Source organism: Haemorhous mexicanus, chromosome 9 (assembly GCF_027477595.1).
Source record: "Haemorhous mexicanus isolate bHaeMex1 chromosome 9, bHaeMex1.pri, whole genome shotgun sequence".
NCBI lineage: Eukaryota > Metazoa > Chordata > Aves > Passeriformes > Fringillidae > Haemorhous > Haemorhous mexicanus.
The window spans coordinates 15,118,878-15,134,462 of record NC_082349.1 but is presented as its reverse complement, the minus strand read 5'-3'; the positions used below and the strand labels follow the sequence as shown (position 1 = coordinate 15,134,462).

General features: G+C 39.7%; 1 protein-coding gene across 1 annotated transcript in view; it reads right to left on the bottom strand.

Annotated features, from left to right (window-relative positions):
- HS2ST1 (heparan sulfate 2-O-sulfotransferase 1) overlaps positions 1-15,238 on the bottom strand; it is a 71,125-nt gene extending 55,887 nt beyond the window's left edge. Inside the window, exon 1 of the mRNA XM_059854182.1 lies at positions 14,968-15,238. Coding sequence (XP_059710165.1) covers positions 14,968-15,091 — 124 coding nt within the window. The 5' untranslated portion in view covers positions 15,092-15,238. The remainder of the gene's footprint in view (positions 1-14,967) is intronic.
- Positions 15,239-15,585: the final 347 nt, after the last annotated feature.

Here is a 15,585-nt window from a genome sequence, read left to right as displayed (position 1 = left end):
TGTGAAGTGGAACAAATGACACAGAAAGAAGACCTGTAAATCTCTATTTGTAGTCACTTCAGGACAACACACATCATGAACAGACTCATGCTTAAAGCAACATCATAAATGCAGCATTTCAGAAACGTAAGTGAGCTGTGGATCAAAAGCTGGCCAGAAACAGGCTTAGAGAAGCCAAGCTCATGCCCCCAGAGAAGCTGCAGTGGCCCGAGTAAGCATCCTGGCTCATTCACACCTAATTCATGTAGCTTTAACAGGGTAAGGGAGACAAAGCAGGTATCTGTCAGGTGGCACAAGGATACCAATACAGTTTATTCTCCATAGCAACATTTATCAAATTTTGTGAAGAATTGCCAAGTTTAAACTCAAATATAAATACAAACAGTGGCTTTTTGTACAAATACAAGTTTGTAACATCATATAACTGCAATGCACTTGCGAAGGACACAGATCAAACACAGACTGTACTGTTTCTGTATTAGGATGGTTCTTTTGGGTATTTTAAAAATACAAAGACTTTGTCATTTCCACACACTCACATAAGCTGATCAGCTACATCCTTGTGACTGCACAGAGAGGGGAGTAGAGGCCAAAGAACTACTGAAGGCTTCCATGCTTCATGGCCTATAGTGACCCACAGCATTAGTTGTAACCTCCTGCCATCACATCATTGCTTGTCTTGCTATGAATCATCCCCAGGCCCGCAGCCCCAGCCTTCCACTAATTCATGTACAGACTATTTAAGACGTGGGAAAATTACTCTGCCCAACAGACTCTCTTTTATTTGATTGTTACTCCATGTTAAAGGCTGCCCTTTACAGTCTGTAAAAGTTGTTCTGTTCAGTCAGTGGTTCACAAATCAACCTGTAAAATGGCAAAAAGCTCAATAAAATTGTTCTCCATCACAGCATCGCAGCCAAGGCTCACAAAGCATTAAAAAGGAAAATTTCCGCAAAACACACAAACAAGGAAAGTCATGTGTACTTTGCTGATCCAGTGGTTGTCAGATCACTCAAGACAAGAAAACGTCACTTCAGCAGTTGGCATAAGCAAGTGTTCTTCTTGGATGTCCATGTTAAAAAACCCAGAAATAACACGCACGCCCCCTCCCTCGAAAACAGCCCCCAAAACAAACACCAAACCCAACAGTCAATTCTAAACCAACACAAAGTTTAGCTCTTTATCAACTAATCATAAAAGACAGTGTCACTGTGTAATTTTACTCCAACTATTAGAAAATAAAACCCTCTAGTCAAAAGACTGCCACCAGAATCTGCAATATGTGCATTTACCACACAAAATTGTCAAGTACAAGACATTTACACTGACATTTTCTGATCACAACCATCCCTTCATTTAAAAAAAAAAAACAAAAAAAACCTAAAAAAAAAAAACCCCAAAGTATTCTAAATTCACCGGAAACAAGCCTGCAGATCAAACAAGCAAACAAGCCTACCTCAAAACCAAATTCAGAATACTAAGAATCCTGTTAATGCTTTAACTACTACCCCATACAAAATGTGAGTGATTCTAGTTTGGAAACACAACTGGCTCATGTAACAAGCACTGTGGGATGAGTACTGGAGGTTACCGTGATAGAATGCTTAGTGAGTAATGAAGTGCAACTTAGGATGATTGTTTTAGAACAGGCTATTTTTATTTAAAAAAAAATCAAAGCCTAACTAATTTTTACCTTTATAAGATCACTACTGCTGTCAAGGAGCAGTGTACAATAAAATAACAGCACTAAGATATGCAATGATTATAATAAGCTTAGTCATAGTTTGGAAATGAGCAAACTTACTTGTTTTCTAAATAAGTTGTTAGAGAAAAACAGCTACACTTACCAAGAATGCTTTTGGCAACTAATTGACATGCTCTTTGACACTTGTTAACAATTCTTGGATGACAGACTTCCTGAAAACTTTGCATTTGGTAATAATTTAAGTGCCGCATTTTTCAAGGAATGTTGTGATACTTTTAGATAACTTTCACCATGCACTTAGCTCAAACATGAAGCAGGGATAAGCTTAAGAAAATAATTATCCTCAAATCATTAAGTTCTTTCTACTGACAAATTTCCCCAAACCAAGATCCTTTGCTCTGAAAGCAAACTGAACACTCAAAACCTCTCCAAGGGTCTCCCTGAGACAAAGAGATACAGACAACTCATTAGCCTACACCAGGATCCCACATTCCATCTTGGACAGCATGCACTTGCTTGAAATCAAATTGCCATCTATATTACTTACCACAGGAAAGTTATGAAGGATGCAACTGAATTTACACAACAGAATAACATTAGACAAATCTGAAATGAATGCATTTTGATTCTTAAACATCACAGGCTTTTTAGCTTCTCAAATTCATTGTAACAAGGTTTTGACCAAAGGAAAAAGAACAATTTTTTTTTATGGTTTTACATTTCTACTTAGTTAACTGTTTTCCACTGGTAAAACTTTACCTAGTAGTTGTGCCTGATGTGTATTTATAAGGACTAGGCCTTTTTCTATAGAAAAGCTAATTCAGGTTCCTATTTAATTCTGGAACCTGTTACAGCAAAGGTTGAAGAGTTTTAACAGAATTTGCAGAGTTTGTATACAAGCAATTCCATCAAGGCCAGAAAACTGATCCAATTCAATTCCTGGATATCTGAGAGGATGTTCATATACGTTTCTTTTGCATAGTAATTATCTCTAGAGTGCCATATCATGTTTATATTTACATGCAAATACTTAATATATATTAAGTAAAAGAGATGTAGGATTAATCACTTTATTTCATATTCCTGTTGCTATATGAATACTTGACAGATTTTGTTGCTTAAGTATCATGTTGTCAGACATTCAGCAGGTTCTCATACTTAAAAAGCACATAATTTATTATTTTTATTTCCACATTGTTTTAAGATACATAATGAGAAGAAGCAAGTCTAAAAAAAGTTTACCATTTTCCTAGATTCATTCTTGAAAATTAAAATTTCAATCTCACTTAACATTTAAAACCTTTTCTCGTAATTTCAATCAAAACAACTATCTTGTATGAATATTTTATAGTGCCAGTTTAAGAAATTTATTACATATCATTACGTACTACAAAACAGTAGGTGTTTTCAACTTTAACCTTGACACAAGCTTCTATCCCCAAAGCATGTACATATTTATAACCTCCACAAAAACACCACTAATGCTCCTTAGTCACTCAGTTTCCAAGGGCTTTTTATTATGGATTAAAACAAGGAAAAAACCTTGTATTAACTTCAATATCTTCATTTTCCCTTCACACACTTTTTTGCCTTAAACTTGATATGTGAATAATTTATAATCTATTTCTCTTTCTTAATTCTCCTATTAAGAGACTGCCTTGCCATCTGCACTATGCAATCACACTTAAGAAGGCACATAAAAATCAGTAGAAACACTGCTCTGGGTTGCTCCAGCAGCCACAAATGTTTAGAAAAATGCCCCCACAAGCGTGTCAGCGAGACCATATTTTTCAGAGTATGGTTTGGAAAGCACAGACAGGAAAACCAGAAGAGGATACATTTAAATGTTTTGCTGTTTATCATTTCTTTGTGCTAAACCAACACCGCAGTTTTACGCTGGTTTTTCATATCAGAAAGGAGAGAAGGGTTTAATGGCATTGTAGAGAGTAAATGAGAAAGCAATAGGAATCAGAAGTAAGTACATTTTCAGAGTGTTAAACTAGTGAAGCCAGCCTTGAAAATAAGCATATTCCTCAATACTCAGTGGCTTTTTGTTGGTGTCAGAAAGACTGTGGGCAGCTCACAAATTCAAAAGTTTCACTGATCCTCACATACACATCCTTTCTTCTTCTCCTACCCTCTCCAGAAGGTAATTTTTAATATTCTCCTCTATGTCTGACCATGTGATTACAAGATGAATTTGCCCTTAGTCCAAGTTCACTTATCACACCTCAGGAATAGCCAAGAAGCCTGACTAGTACCCTGCACCTTTTTTTTTTCAGGGCTGAACAAAGGGATGGCTGTCCCTTCCAGTCCAGAAGCAAACATATGCCATCTCTGCAGCCCAAGCAGAGATGCCCAAAGCATTAAACTCAACTGAAATCAAGAGTGCTGTAACTCCATGCTCCAAGCTCTGATTCCTGCTGGTGAAGGAGCTGGGTAGAGCTCTGTTTGCTACCCGAACTGTCACTGGGGTGATACTCTCCCACCAGAGAACCAGGCCCACTGCTGGAAGAGCACTTCACACACCCTCTGCTAACTTTAATAGTTCTTCTGTGACATCTCCAGCCCTCTTATACCCCTCTATGACTGGCAGAAATTTTACTTAATCAACCATTCCAAAATCTTTCCTTGAAATGCAAAATTTTTTAAAAAATGCAGCTCCAACTGAATTCTGTGTAGAAGGTTTTACATAACCCTAACTGCTTTGGCCACTGAATAGTTTCAAAGATAAAATTCAAGATTGTACCAGACATGACAAGTCATAAACACTGCTGTGTTTAAGTGTAAGCTTAGACAGGTATTAGTGGCCATTCAGCCTGTGCTTTTGGCTCACAATTCATGTTTGTGGGGCAGTTCAAGGACTAGAATGAATATTACTAGCCCAACTAGAAAGTAAGGCATTCTGGTACTTTTAGCCAAAAGCACCTAGACTACTGCATACACATTCAACACAGACAATAAGCCCTTGTTTACAGGTATAAATCAAGCAGTATGCCAGAAATTTTATAGGGCATTTTTTATAGCTTGATCAAACAAAAACATTAAAGACACTCCTGCTGAAGTTAACTTTAAACTTTAAGAGGCTCTGATAAAACACCAGAGCAAGTTTTGCCCTCACTCAAACCGACAGCAGCAGTGCAATTAGCACATTGGATAACATCATGGACAGCAAAGGGAGAGACACCCAGAAGTATCTTTAAAAAAATATTTGTTTTTGTAAAAATAGAAAGACAGTAAATTTACAAAACATTCCAATTCCTACTAAATGCTTATACATCAAAGGCCATTTTTTATGACAGGAAGTCTTCAAACACCAAATACACAGCTACTCTTGAAATGCTATCTTCCAAAGTTCAGAAACATACTCAGTCCAATCACACAATACACAGTTTGAAGTCATCAAATTGGACATCAAGATCTAATCACTTCATCATAAAACAGCAAACTATTTATTAGGTACTTATCTTCAAAAGCTTGCCTTGTTAGCAGAATCAACAAACTTAATACAAAATAGCCACTCTGACTAAAAATCTATTAAACCAGTCTAAATTAATCTCAAAAAAGGACGAAGGCTTTGTAAAGGGTCTTTTGTTTGGTTTAAATTAAAAAAAATGGGGAGGGGGGGAGGGGGGAAGAGGGGCAAACTCTAAGGCATTCAATATTTCCAAAGGCACTAAATTTGATTACAGGAAAGCATTTTAGTACTATGGTCATCTCAGTTCACAGGATAATGTATCAAGAATATTGTTATATTGTAGGTATTCTGCCAGGAAAATATCTTTTCACAATTTTTAAGAGTGCACACTGCTGAAGGTTTACTGACAAATGAGATGCTGAAAAACCTTGGCTCTGAATTTCTCCCTGGGAGTGCAGCTGAAATAAGATTTTACCAATGAAACTCTTCACTCAACACCAGCATACAAAAAACCTGACATTATGGCTTTGTTTTAAAAAATGCAGATCCTCACACAACCAATCTTTCGTGTCATGTACAAAACCACATCTTCAGAAAGTGATCTTACGCTTGTGCTCGAGTGCTTGGTCAGGAGACAGGGTATAGGGTTTTGGTCCTTCAGCTTGGGAATAAAACCCTGGGAGATACTAGTTTTACTGCAAACAGTGGAAGAACATGGCTGGACTCAGCTTCTGTTAATATTAATCCCCTTTTCTTGAAAGAATAAAAACTTTCAAATTACATCGTCCAAAAAAAAAAAAAATCTTCTCCCCAATTTACCGTCTGTCACTCAAATGCTGAAGGAGTCAAAGTCCTAGTGCTTTGTTTCAGAAGGAAGTCAATTTTTTGTCTATTTAATGTGTCAGAATAAGATTCTATCATTTTCACATCCTATCTTTTGACTTTTATTCTAAATTTCTAAACCCTTCTAAGAATTAGTGAAATTCTTTGTTTAGAATAAATGATCAATATCAACTCTAATATAATCAGTTGTTGATTATGATTTGGTATATTCAAACCCATTGCAAATTCCATGTTTTGCAAAAAGAGACTTCTCATTCCTCCCAAGCCCTCCACAGAATTAATGCAAAGAAATGGAAATATTTCAATAAAATACAGATGTGCTATGCATGCAATCATCCTGAATATGTTCAACAACAAAATATCCAGAAAAAAATATAATAGAAATATTGAAAGAGGAAAGATACACAGGGAAAAATTCAAGGAGAAAAAAATAATCAAACTAGATTTCCCCCATCATTTTGCAGAAAGTGAGATGCATAAGCATAATTTCTGTCCAATTGTTTATCTTTTTGTACCTTTTTCAAAGTGAAATGAAATTATACTGCCTTTCAATCTGCTGTGCAAGAAAGATCAGTCCTATATTACAACATCAGAAAATATAGACAATGAGAGTGAGGAATATATACATAGATCATATTTATATTTTATAGGACTATATGTATGATAAATTTATATACTTCATACTCTCTCTCACCTATGTATTTTTATATACATTAGAAAAAAAGAAGAAAATAAGATTGTCTGAAAGAAAAGCCACTACAGAATGAAGAATATATGCATTTTAATTTAAGGAACCTAAGAACCCATCCCCACACTCTTTACAGCTTTACAGCAATTATGCACAAGGTTTGCATAAACACTTCAAAATCATCAAAAGCTGTTTTATCAAAACAGCACTTAAGTTTTACATATGTTTCAACACAAATCAGTATTCAGAATTAAACAGCAAACTGATGGAAAAAAAAAAGGATGTCAGCTGTCATTTTAAACTCTAACCAGATACAGAAAGTGGACATGAAGGAAGACAAAGACCGGGCCAAAGCACTAGAAATGTTCTTTCCAAATACTTCTTGCAATTTACTTATCTTATTAATTCTTTCACTGCCCTGGACTTCTGGCTACTCACGATGAATTTTATCAGTACCAGAAAACTTGAATAATAATTAATACAGCAGTAATGTTATTGAAACCATTATGACACAAGGATATTGCAAAGTAAAGACAGCAATAATATGCTGAATACTAGAGACAATAATAAAAAGACACATGGACGCAGCTGGGGTCTCTGCAGACATATCTGCAAACAACACCTCTATGGTGAAAGTATGCTCTTAATTTATAGCCATAAAAACTTAACTATAGCAATGAAAGAATCCGTTGGTAACAGACACTCAACATGAAGCCAGTCCCTGACACTCACAGGCACATCCTGCAGTAACACTGATGTTGCTGATTGTCAGCATATTCCCAACACAGAGCCATACAAATCTGTACCACAGGAATGCTTCCATGAGTATTGACACTTGGTATCCTTAGGGAAGTGCCTGGGCATACCAACCATAATCAGCATTAGAAGTTATTTTGATAAAGGCAGTTAGTGATAGGAATGCCAAATGGAGGGACTTGAGTTCTCCAGAACTCAAAGGTCAAGTGGCAAGGAGCTGGGGGGTGAATAAAGAACCAGCTGGGCCAATTCCAGCAAGGAAAGAGGTTTGCTTTTCTCTCCTGCTTGGGTGAAGATTTCTCTGAATGCCACCGTTCTCAAGATGCTGGGCTTTGAACACAACAGCTTCACAGAGCCACAGGTTTTCAGGGGAGTGAACAGTCCAACACAATGGATGGGCTTGAGCACCACATGAAGCTGAGGGTTTGAAAAAGATATTGCCTATCCCCCAGATTGCAGCTAAGAGTCTGTACATATTTATGAAAGGCTGCAGCCAGCTGGCCAAATTTCAGATACCTCTCTCAACACTGGAGTCCTTTCACTCAGTCTTTTATCTTTTATTTCCAGTTGAAAAAATAATGCAAATACACGTACTAGTTCAGCTATTTTTTTACAGCATGGAACTCTCATTATGCTTGCCAGGCTAGTATTTCAGATACATAAACAGATTTCAAGCAAAGCTCTTACCACTATTTTAATACTGCTTTGACAAGGTTTAAATACACTTTAGATAAGTGACAAAAACTACAGATTGCACACAGTTACACAAAAAGACTGTCTTTTGATCCATTGAAGTGATAATACATGGAGGATTCCATATGCGAAAGCCATCTATTTCCTAAGGAGAAGCAAGAACTTGAGAGAAGGCGCTCATTATTAGAAGAAAAGACCAGTCTGGCCAGACTAAGTCTAGCAGTGAGTGACTCATGGTTGCCAGTCAGTAGATACGGAAATTATTTCTTCATGAACTGCTCAAACATCCCTAACTTCATCACCCAGGGGCAATACAAAGCTATGCAAAGAAAAAAAAAAAAAAATCCAGCTTCAAATATGTCAGTTTTCTGAAATACGGAAGGAAAAAAATTTCTACAATTTCTTTCACTTCACACGTATGCAGAACCACAGAATAGCTTGGGTTGGAAGGGACTTCAAAGATCATTTAGTTCCAACATCCCACCATGGGCAGGGACACCTTTCACTAGAGCACGTTGCTCAGAGAGGTGCTGAACCTGTCCTTAAACACTCTGAGGGATGGGGCATCCTCAACTTCCCTTGGCAACCATGATAAACTGGAAAGCAATGGCTTCATCTATTACATTAAACCCAAGGTCCACATAGTTTACAAAGTCTCTTTTGGACAGGCAGTATATATGTACTAGCCTCCAGTGAGAGCTAAGGAAAAGATAAAGACATAGGAACTTCCAATCATTGGATTTCAGAGGTATATTTGAGACATGAAAATTTTACTTACTTTTGCCATGCTCAGAAGTAGAAAATAGACAAGAAAAACAAAGGGAACACTGGCATGCCATTATGCCACAATGCTGTTGTTTTAGTTGCTTTAGCACAGAGTAAATAAAGGCATCAAATGTAGGTTTTTTCTGATTTCCAGAAGTGTTACCACTTTTCCTTTTAGAGTGCTAAGCACAGTAGAAAAACCTGACAGGTATTTCATTATCAAAATAACCTAATCTATCTTCCAAAGTAAAAAAAAAAAAAATTATATGGAAGAACAGCATGCAGAACTCCTTAGAACACTTTCTCCTGCAGTTGCCAGCCTTGAACTCAGAGCTATCCTTACCAATTTTTAATATTGCATTATTTCACAATGAAGAAGAACACAGTACTCACATTCCTTTGACTGTCCCACAAGCCTTTTCAGTCCTAAAGAGGTGACTGCAAACATGTCTCTTTTCCAGGATTTCCATGGAGAATGGTATTGTAGTTCTATGTGCTCTTCAACTTAAATTTGTGCCTTACTTAGTAACATAGATATGTACAGGCCCAAATCTGGCTTTTTTCAGTGGAGAACCCAGAAAGACAGAGTGCCTTACCTGGTGATTACTTCATCCACTGCCCATGGCTAGAGGGACTGGAGGTGCTTCATCTGTTTTCTCAAGTCCACTTAATCTCTCACAACGGCCCTCAAAATATCTCTAAGAAAAATATCCCCCTGGCAGATCACCAAGTTTCCAAGTTATTTCACTAAAAGCACAATGCCTGCAAAGTAGGTCCAACAATATTGTAGTTTCTCACATGCAGCCTTTCAGAAGGGGAAAGATATTTTATGAAGTTATGCCTCTTACTTCCACTGTTAGCACCAGCTGTTGGGGTACCAGCAGAAGGGGGGTGAGATCAAGTCACAGACCCCATCAGCAAGTCTGAGCTGCCTTGATGTGTGCTTGGGAATGTGCACAATTCTGTACTAGTCAAAGTTCACACGTTACCAATTTCACAGAAAATAGAACACCAACAGCTGCAACATTTATTCCCCAAAAAGCTATAAAGAAATATAAAAACCACAAACAACAACATAAATAAAAAGCAGAACAAAATTTGTACAATTGCTCAATAACACAGTATTCAATGGGAAGTACAACTGTAGTATGGAGGTAGTTTAAAATTTATTCTTAAACAGTCTGGGACAAGAGGCATGGTGAAAGGGAACAGTAAGAGGGAACCAAGTAAAAAAGTGTGAAAAAACCAGCAAGACAAAGTGCAAGAAAGTTCCACTGGATGGGGATAGACTAAGGAAGCAGCATTACAATTCTTATTTCAGGAAACTCAGTATACAATAAAACAGCTTCTGAAGGAATGCCTTGGGCTACTCAGCAGCAAATAATAACTACTGTGTAACAGGGCAATATGTAGAAAAAAATCTAGGAAATTATTTGCATAGCTGTGTGCGGCCAGACCTGCCAACAATCACAAACTCCTCTTTATAATGTTCTGTGTCCCTCTTTATAAATGCTCAATTACAATAACAATATGCTAAGGAACCATGCGTGCTATACTAGAGCAGACAACTTAATATGTTTTCTGAGGGATTTCCCAACAACATGCAAAAGGCAGGCCTACCAACAGGAGATTTTTTATTTCTAAACAAAGGAAACATGAAATGCCTATCATTTCATCATCCTGAAGTCTTTTACGTCCATAAAGCATAAGACTTAATCATTGGGAAGTTAAATCCTTTAACTTCAAGGGAACAGTGGTTTATTAGGCACACAGTGCTTAGAAAGATACTACCCCAGCAAGGGTCACATACCTTAGGAAACTACCTTTATTTGTCTTTTTTTAATTTGGCAATAAATAATCAATTAAATTTTCTTTCCTGGGCTAATAAAAAGAGCCTTAGCCTTTCAAATGATATAAGTATTTTTAAACAAAAAAAAAAGTAAAATATTAAAGATTTATTTTAAATTACACACTTCAATACTCTGAATTCAAGGTGCTGAATTAACAGATAAGAGCCATTATTTTGTTTATCACTTAACAGAAGAAACACTCCCACATTACAGCTATGAAGTTTTTCAATATGATCTGAAGCAGGTTCAATCTTTGCTTTCCTGTTACGGTATATTCTGTTTCTCAGACAAAGCCTTTTTCCAATGCAATATGGAAACATCACTAAAGTGTTAGAAAGCAGCATTATTGTTTTATTTCCCTCTCACCAAAGAGCAATTCTTCTCCACCTCCTATCCTCACCTTCTCTCACCAGCCCTACAGACTTCAATCCTCAAATGAGACACTGTCTTCTCCCACTTCCCTGGCCAAACCCAAAGTCCTTCTAGTGCTTGGTGCTGTAAAACACTATTATTTAAGCAGAAGAACTAGAACACATAAGAACTTCCCTCCTCCTTCTCCCCACCGATAGATTACAAAATCTTGGGGTGGGAAGAGAAGAGAGGGATGGATTATATCCAGCTGGATCATTTTTTTGATCCAACTCACCACAAACACTAATGACAATGCAGGAGATGGCATGGTACACATTAAACATGTTAAATGCTAGGTCAATTTATACCAAAGGCAGAGCTGCACTCAGAAGACTTCCAAAACCCAAAAGGGGCAGCCACACACTACCTCTGTTCTTCTGTTCCAGGAACAATAGTGAAACCTCAACATTTCCCTGTCATCAGCAATATTCTCTATTAGGGCTGTGCATTCCTAGACCTAACGGGCACATACCTACACCAGGCTTAAATAAAAACATTAAAGTTCTCACTGGCAATTAGGGACAGCTTGGTCTGGAGAGCATGCTAATTTATCATGTAAACCTGAAAATAATATGAAAGATTGATAGCTGTGGGTAGAAATCTCACAAAAAACATATTTCAAATTGTTCACACACTGCTTGTGATCTCATCACTACAAACTACTTATACAGAGCTGCAAAGAAGTTAATATTTTTATTTACCTTTTTTAATTAGGAAGTTATTTTTCATATGAAAAAGCTCACAGGCTTAGAAATACCCTTTTAAAGGATCATAGCAATTTTGTCACAAAAAGCAGCAGCAGCATCTGTGATGGTCATTTGCTTATATGTCCTCTACTTCTCAAATAAGAAGTCTGCCAGGGTGACCAAGTTTACCCATATAAAGTCTTCCAGAAAAAAAAAGAAGTCCCCATTCTTTTTTCGCCCAGAAGCACACTCCAATTTCACTTTACAGGCAAGATATTCTAAGTTATTAAACTGAAATTAAGGCCCCCAACTGTTCACTACAGAATTTGGAGTTGCTCATATGTGAAGGATTTGGATAAAGCCCTTTCTGTCTGAAAGCACAGTTGAACACTTCTAGAACTGCTGGAAAGACTGCACAATTATTTTGCTATCAAATCTGAAGTAATCTGGTTTTCCTAGCCAATGCCTAACTCTTACAAGAGTTTTCCAAGATGACAGTTTATCATATGATATATCAATGCAAACACATGGCATAGCTCAAAGCCCAGTCCCCAAACATCATGTAACAAGACTTCTGACATAAAGCTGTAGCTGCATTTTTCTTTGCAGTTGAGTTCCACTTATAGTAAACGCAAGGCGACCCCCGTGGCAGGGAGAAATTATGCATCTGACTCCAATGATATCAGAAGGCTAATTAATTACTTTATTGTACTATATTATTCTATACTATATTATACTACATCTAAACTGAATCTGCAGCAAGCACCCAACTCAACTGCACAGAATCTCATGACTGTCAGCCCCGACACACACACGTGGATTCAATTGGTCAATGAAACAAAACACTCACACCAGAATCCAGTCAAGCAAATTCCTTCAGGTAAATAATCTTCCTCAATGCATTCCACTTGTTCCAAAACACAGGAGCAGTAAATGAGGTAAGAATTGTTTTTTCTTTCTCTGAGGTTCAGAGAATGGGAATCCCAGAAATATCCTTGGGAAGTTGTGCCTTGCCTTTCTGTGTGAAGAGAAAGGCAGCTACATAAAGCACCCACTGAAACACACCTGAAAGAACAGAAGAGCTACTTTGTCTTTACCCTCAAATCATAGCATCCCTCCACACACAACCACACCATTCTTTGAGGGGGCAGGGAGGAAAATTGGCACTCAAGGCATTAGGCCAATTAATTACTTTGATCTGGAGAAAAACATTTTCCATAATGCACCTCAGTAGAATTCTAACCAATCATAACAGTAAAAAACAGCTGTAATGAAATCTTAATATTTGCTAGTCATAAAATACATACCAAACATGTGATAAAGGAGACATTCAGACAGCTAGAAGCTTTTTAACATAGCATACTCTCACACTAAAAACTGGAATCTGAGTTCAAAGCTGCCGCAGAAAGTTCTTTTCCCCTTCCTTCCACAGGTTTTGGAGAGCCACCAGTAAGTCGCACACAAAGCAAATCTTTCCATCTTACTTTTAAGAAACTTCAAAATAGTCTTCCCTTCTCCTCAAGAAATAAAATCAGCAGAAGATAGTAATTAGATTCTTGTCCCAAAGCAGTTTAAGTATTTTAATCCTCTAAATATGTAAGTTAAACATGTTCATTGCATATATATTAGGGAGGAAGAAGTTTTACCAGCAAAATTCTTTATTCTCACACAAATTACGTTATTCTTAAAATGCCAGGGGGTAGATTTCCCTAAAGTAACACACACTGTCAGCAACAGAAGCACTGGAGCCAGGGCTATGAACCATTTTAAAGCAGATGTATACAAAGTACCACTGAACCTTCAGCACTATGGCAACACTTGCTTACTTTATCTTCCAATTTCATTTATTTCCTTCTTCAAGTGTTTGCTTACAGTTATTGAGACCCTGCAAAAAAAGACTCTCGATTATAATTAATAAGAACTTTCAGTTGAAAAGTGTGTAGGGTAAGGGCCTCCCTCAACTCAAGCAGTCAGCCACTGCAATTTCCAGGGTCCTAATCACTAATATGCAGTTCAGAGAGAATGGAGTGGAAAAGAAATGCTGTGAAATAAAATCCCATGGCATTCATACAGCTCAACATTAAGTTATGTGGACTCTGTTAAAAATTCATTGTTAAACTTCCCATGTCACTCAAATCCACTTCTACTGTTAACACCAGAAGGAACATAATGTGCAGTTTTCTTCCTACAAACTTAAATTTACACTATTAACTATTGTTAATAATGTAAATATTTTAGTATAGTCAAATAATAGGAGAAGCAAATCCACAATGTTTGCAAACCAGTTCCTTATCTTGTACACACCAGAAGTCTCAGTGCCCTGTTTTCACAACTCCTAGGCACCACAAACTAGGTTGAGAATGGTGTTTTTTCACATCCAGGAGACCCTTAATTAAGCAATGTAAAATCTTGACAAGTTCTGCAGCCTTGTGTACAACAGACAAAGTAGTAAGATGTTACCCGCTAGGCAGATATTACTCTAAAAATATCCTTTTAAGGCAGGAAAAGTAAAAGAAATTTTACACAAGAGATTTCTAGTTCATCGCTATTCACTGAAGAACAGCTCAGTGACAGTCTAGGAAATCGCTAACTACACTCAGTAAATACAGAAAATAACATCCTACATTAAATGAGAGGTAAACAAATTACCCATTGGTCATTAAGAGCAGAATCTTTAGCTTTCTTTTCTTTACACCGTGCTTTCCATTACAGTGCCCGGCATTACTATAACGTCTGAATTAGAAATCAGATGTGAAGATGGCAATTCGCTGCAGCAGCAGAAGAACCAGCCTCAGTCCGGGCACCACGGCTGCTGCTCTCCTCCCTCGCCAGGTGCCAAAGGGAGGCCGGCCGCTGCTGCCCACGGCCGCGAGCACCGCGGCTCTGACAAAACCCCTTCGGACACGACAGACACGTCTGTCCTCGCAGCGCTGACCTCTCACAGAACAAACAAATGAACTCAGAGGCCACGGTGCCGCGGACAGCCCCTCCTGCAGAGCGGCCGGCCCGCACCGACCAGGTCCCGTGGCGCCGGGGCACGGCGGCGCACGGAGCCAGAGGAGCAGCGCCCGGCGGGGCTCCCCCGGCCCGGCCGCGCTCCCTCAGCCCCGCCGCCCCCCACGCCTCGCCCGGCCGCGCCCGCCGCCGCTCACCCAGCTTGCCGCGGGACTCCTCCAGCTTCTGGATCTGGTTCTCCAGGAACAGCACGGCCACCCCGAAGATCAGCACCGCCAGCAGCTGCAACTTGGGCGGCAGCATAATCCTGAGCAGCCCCATGAGCAGCAGCAGCAGCGCCGCCCGCCCGGGATCACGACATAACGCGGGGCCCGGCCCGCGGGGGCCGGCGGGAGCCGCGGGGACGGCGCGGGCGAGTAGGGACGGAGGGAGCGCGGCCGGGGGCGCGGACAGGGCCCGGCGCCGCCGCTCTCACATCGCCGCGCGCACGGCCCGCAGCGCGCCCGCCCCGCCCGCGCGGCCCGGCCCCCGCCGCGCCCCGCCCGCCCTGCGCGCGCTGCTCGGCAACCGAACGCCCGGCCGCGCGCCCGCCCCCGCCCCTGCCGCCGCTGCCGCCGCCGGGCCCCGCGGAGGGCCCCGCCCCGCGCCCCCGCCATTGGGCGGTGCTGCTGTGGCCCCGCCCCTCTCGCCGTCCGATTGGCCGGGCTCGGGAATCGCTCCGCCTCCCCCGCCGCGCTGAGCCGCCGGAGCGGGGCGATGTCCCGCCTACATGCGTCCCTTTCTGATTGGAAGGCGCCGCTTGAAGTCCCGCCCAT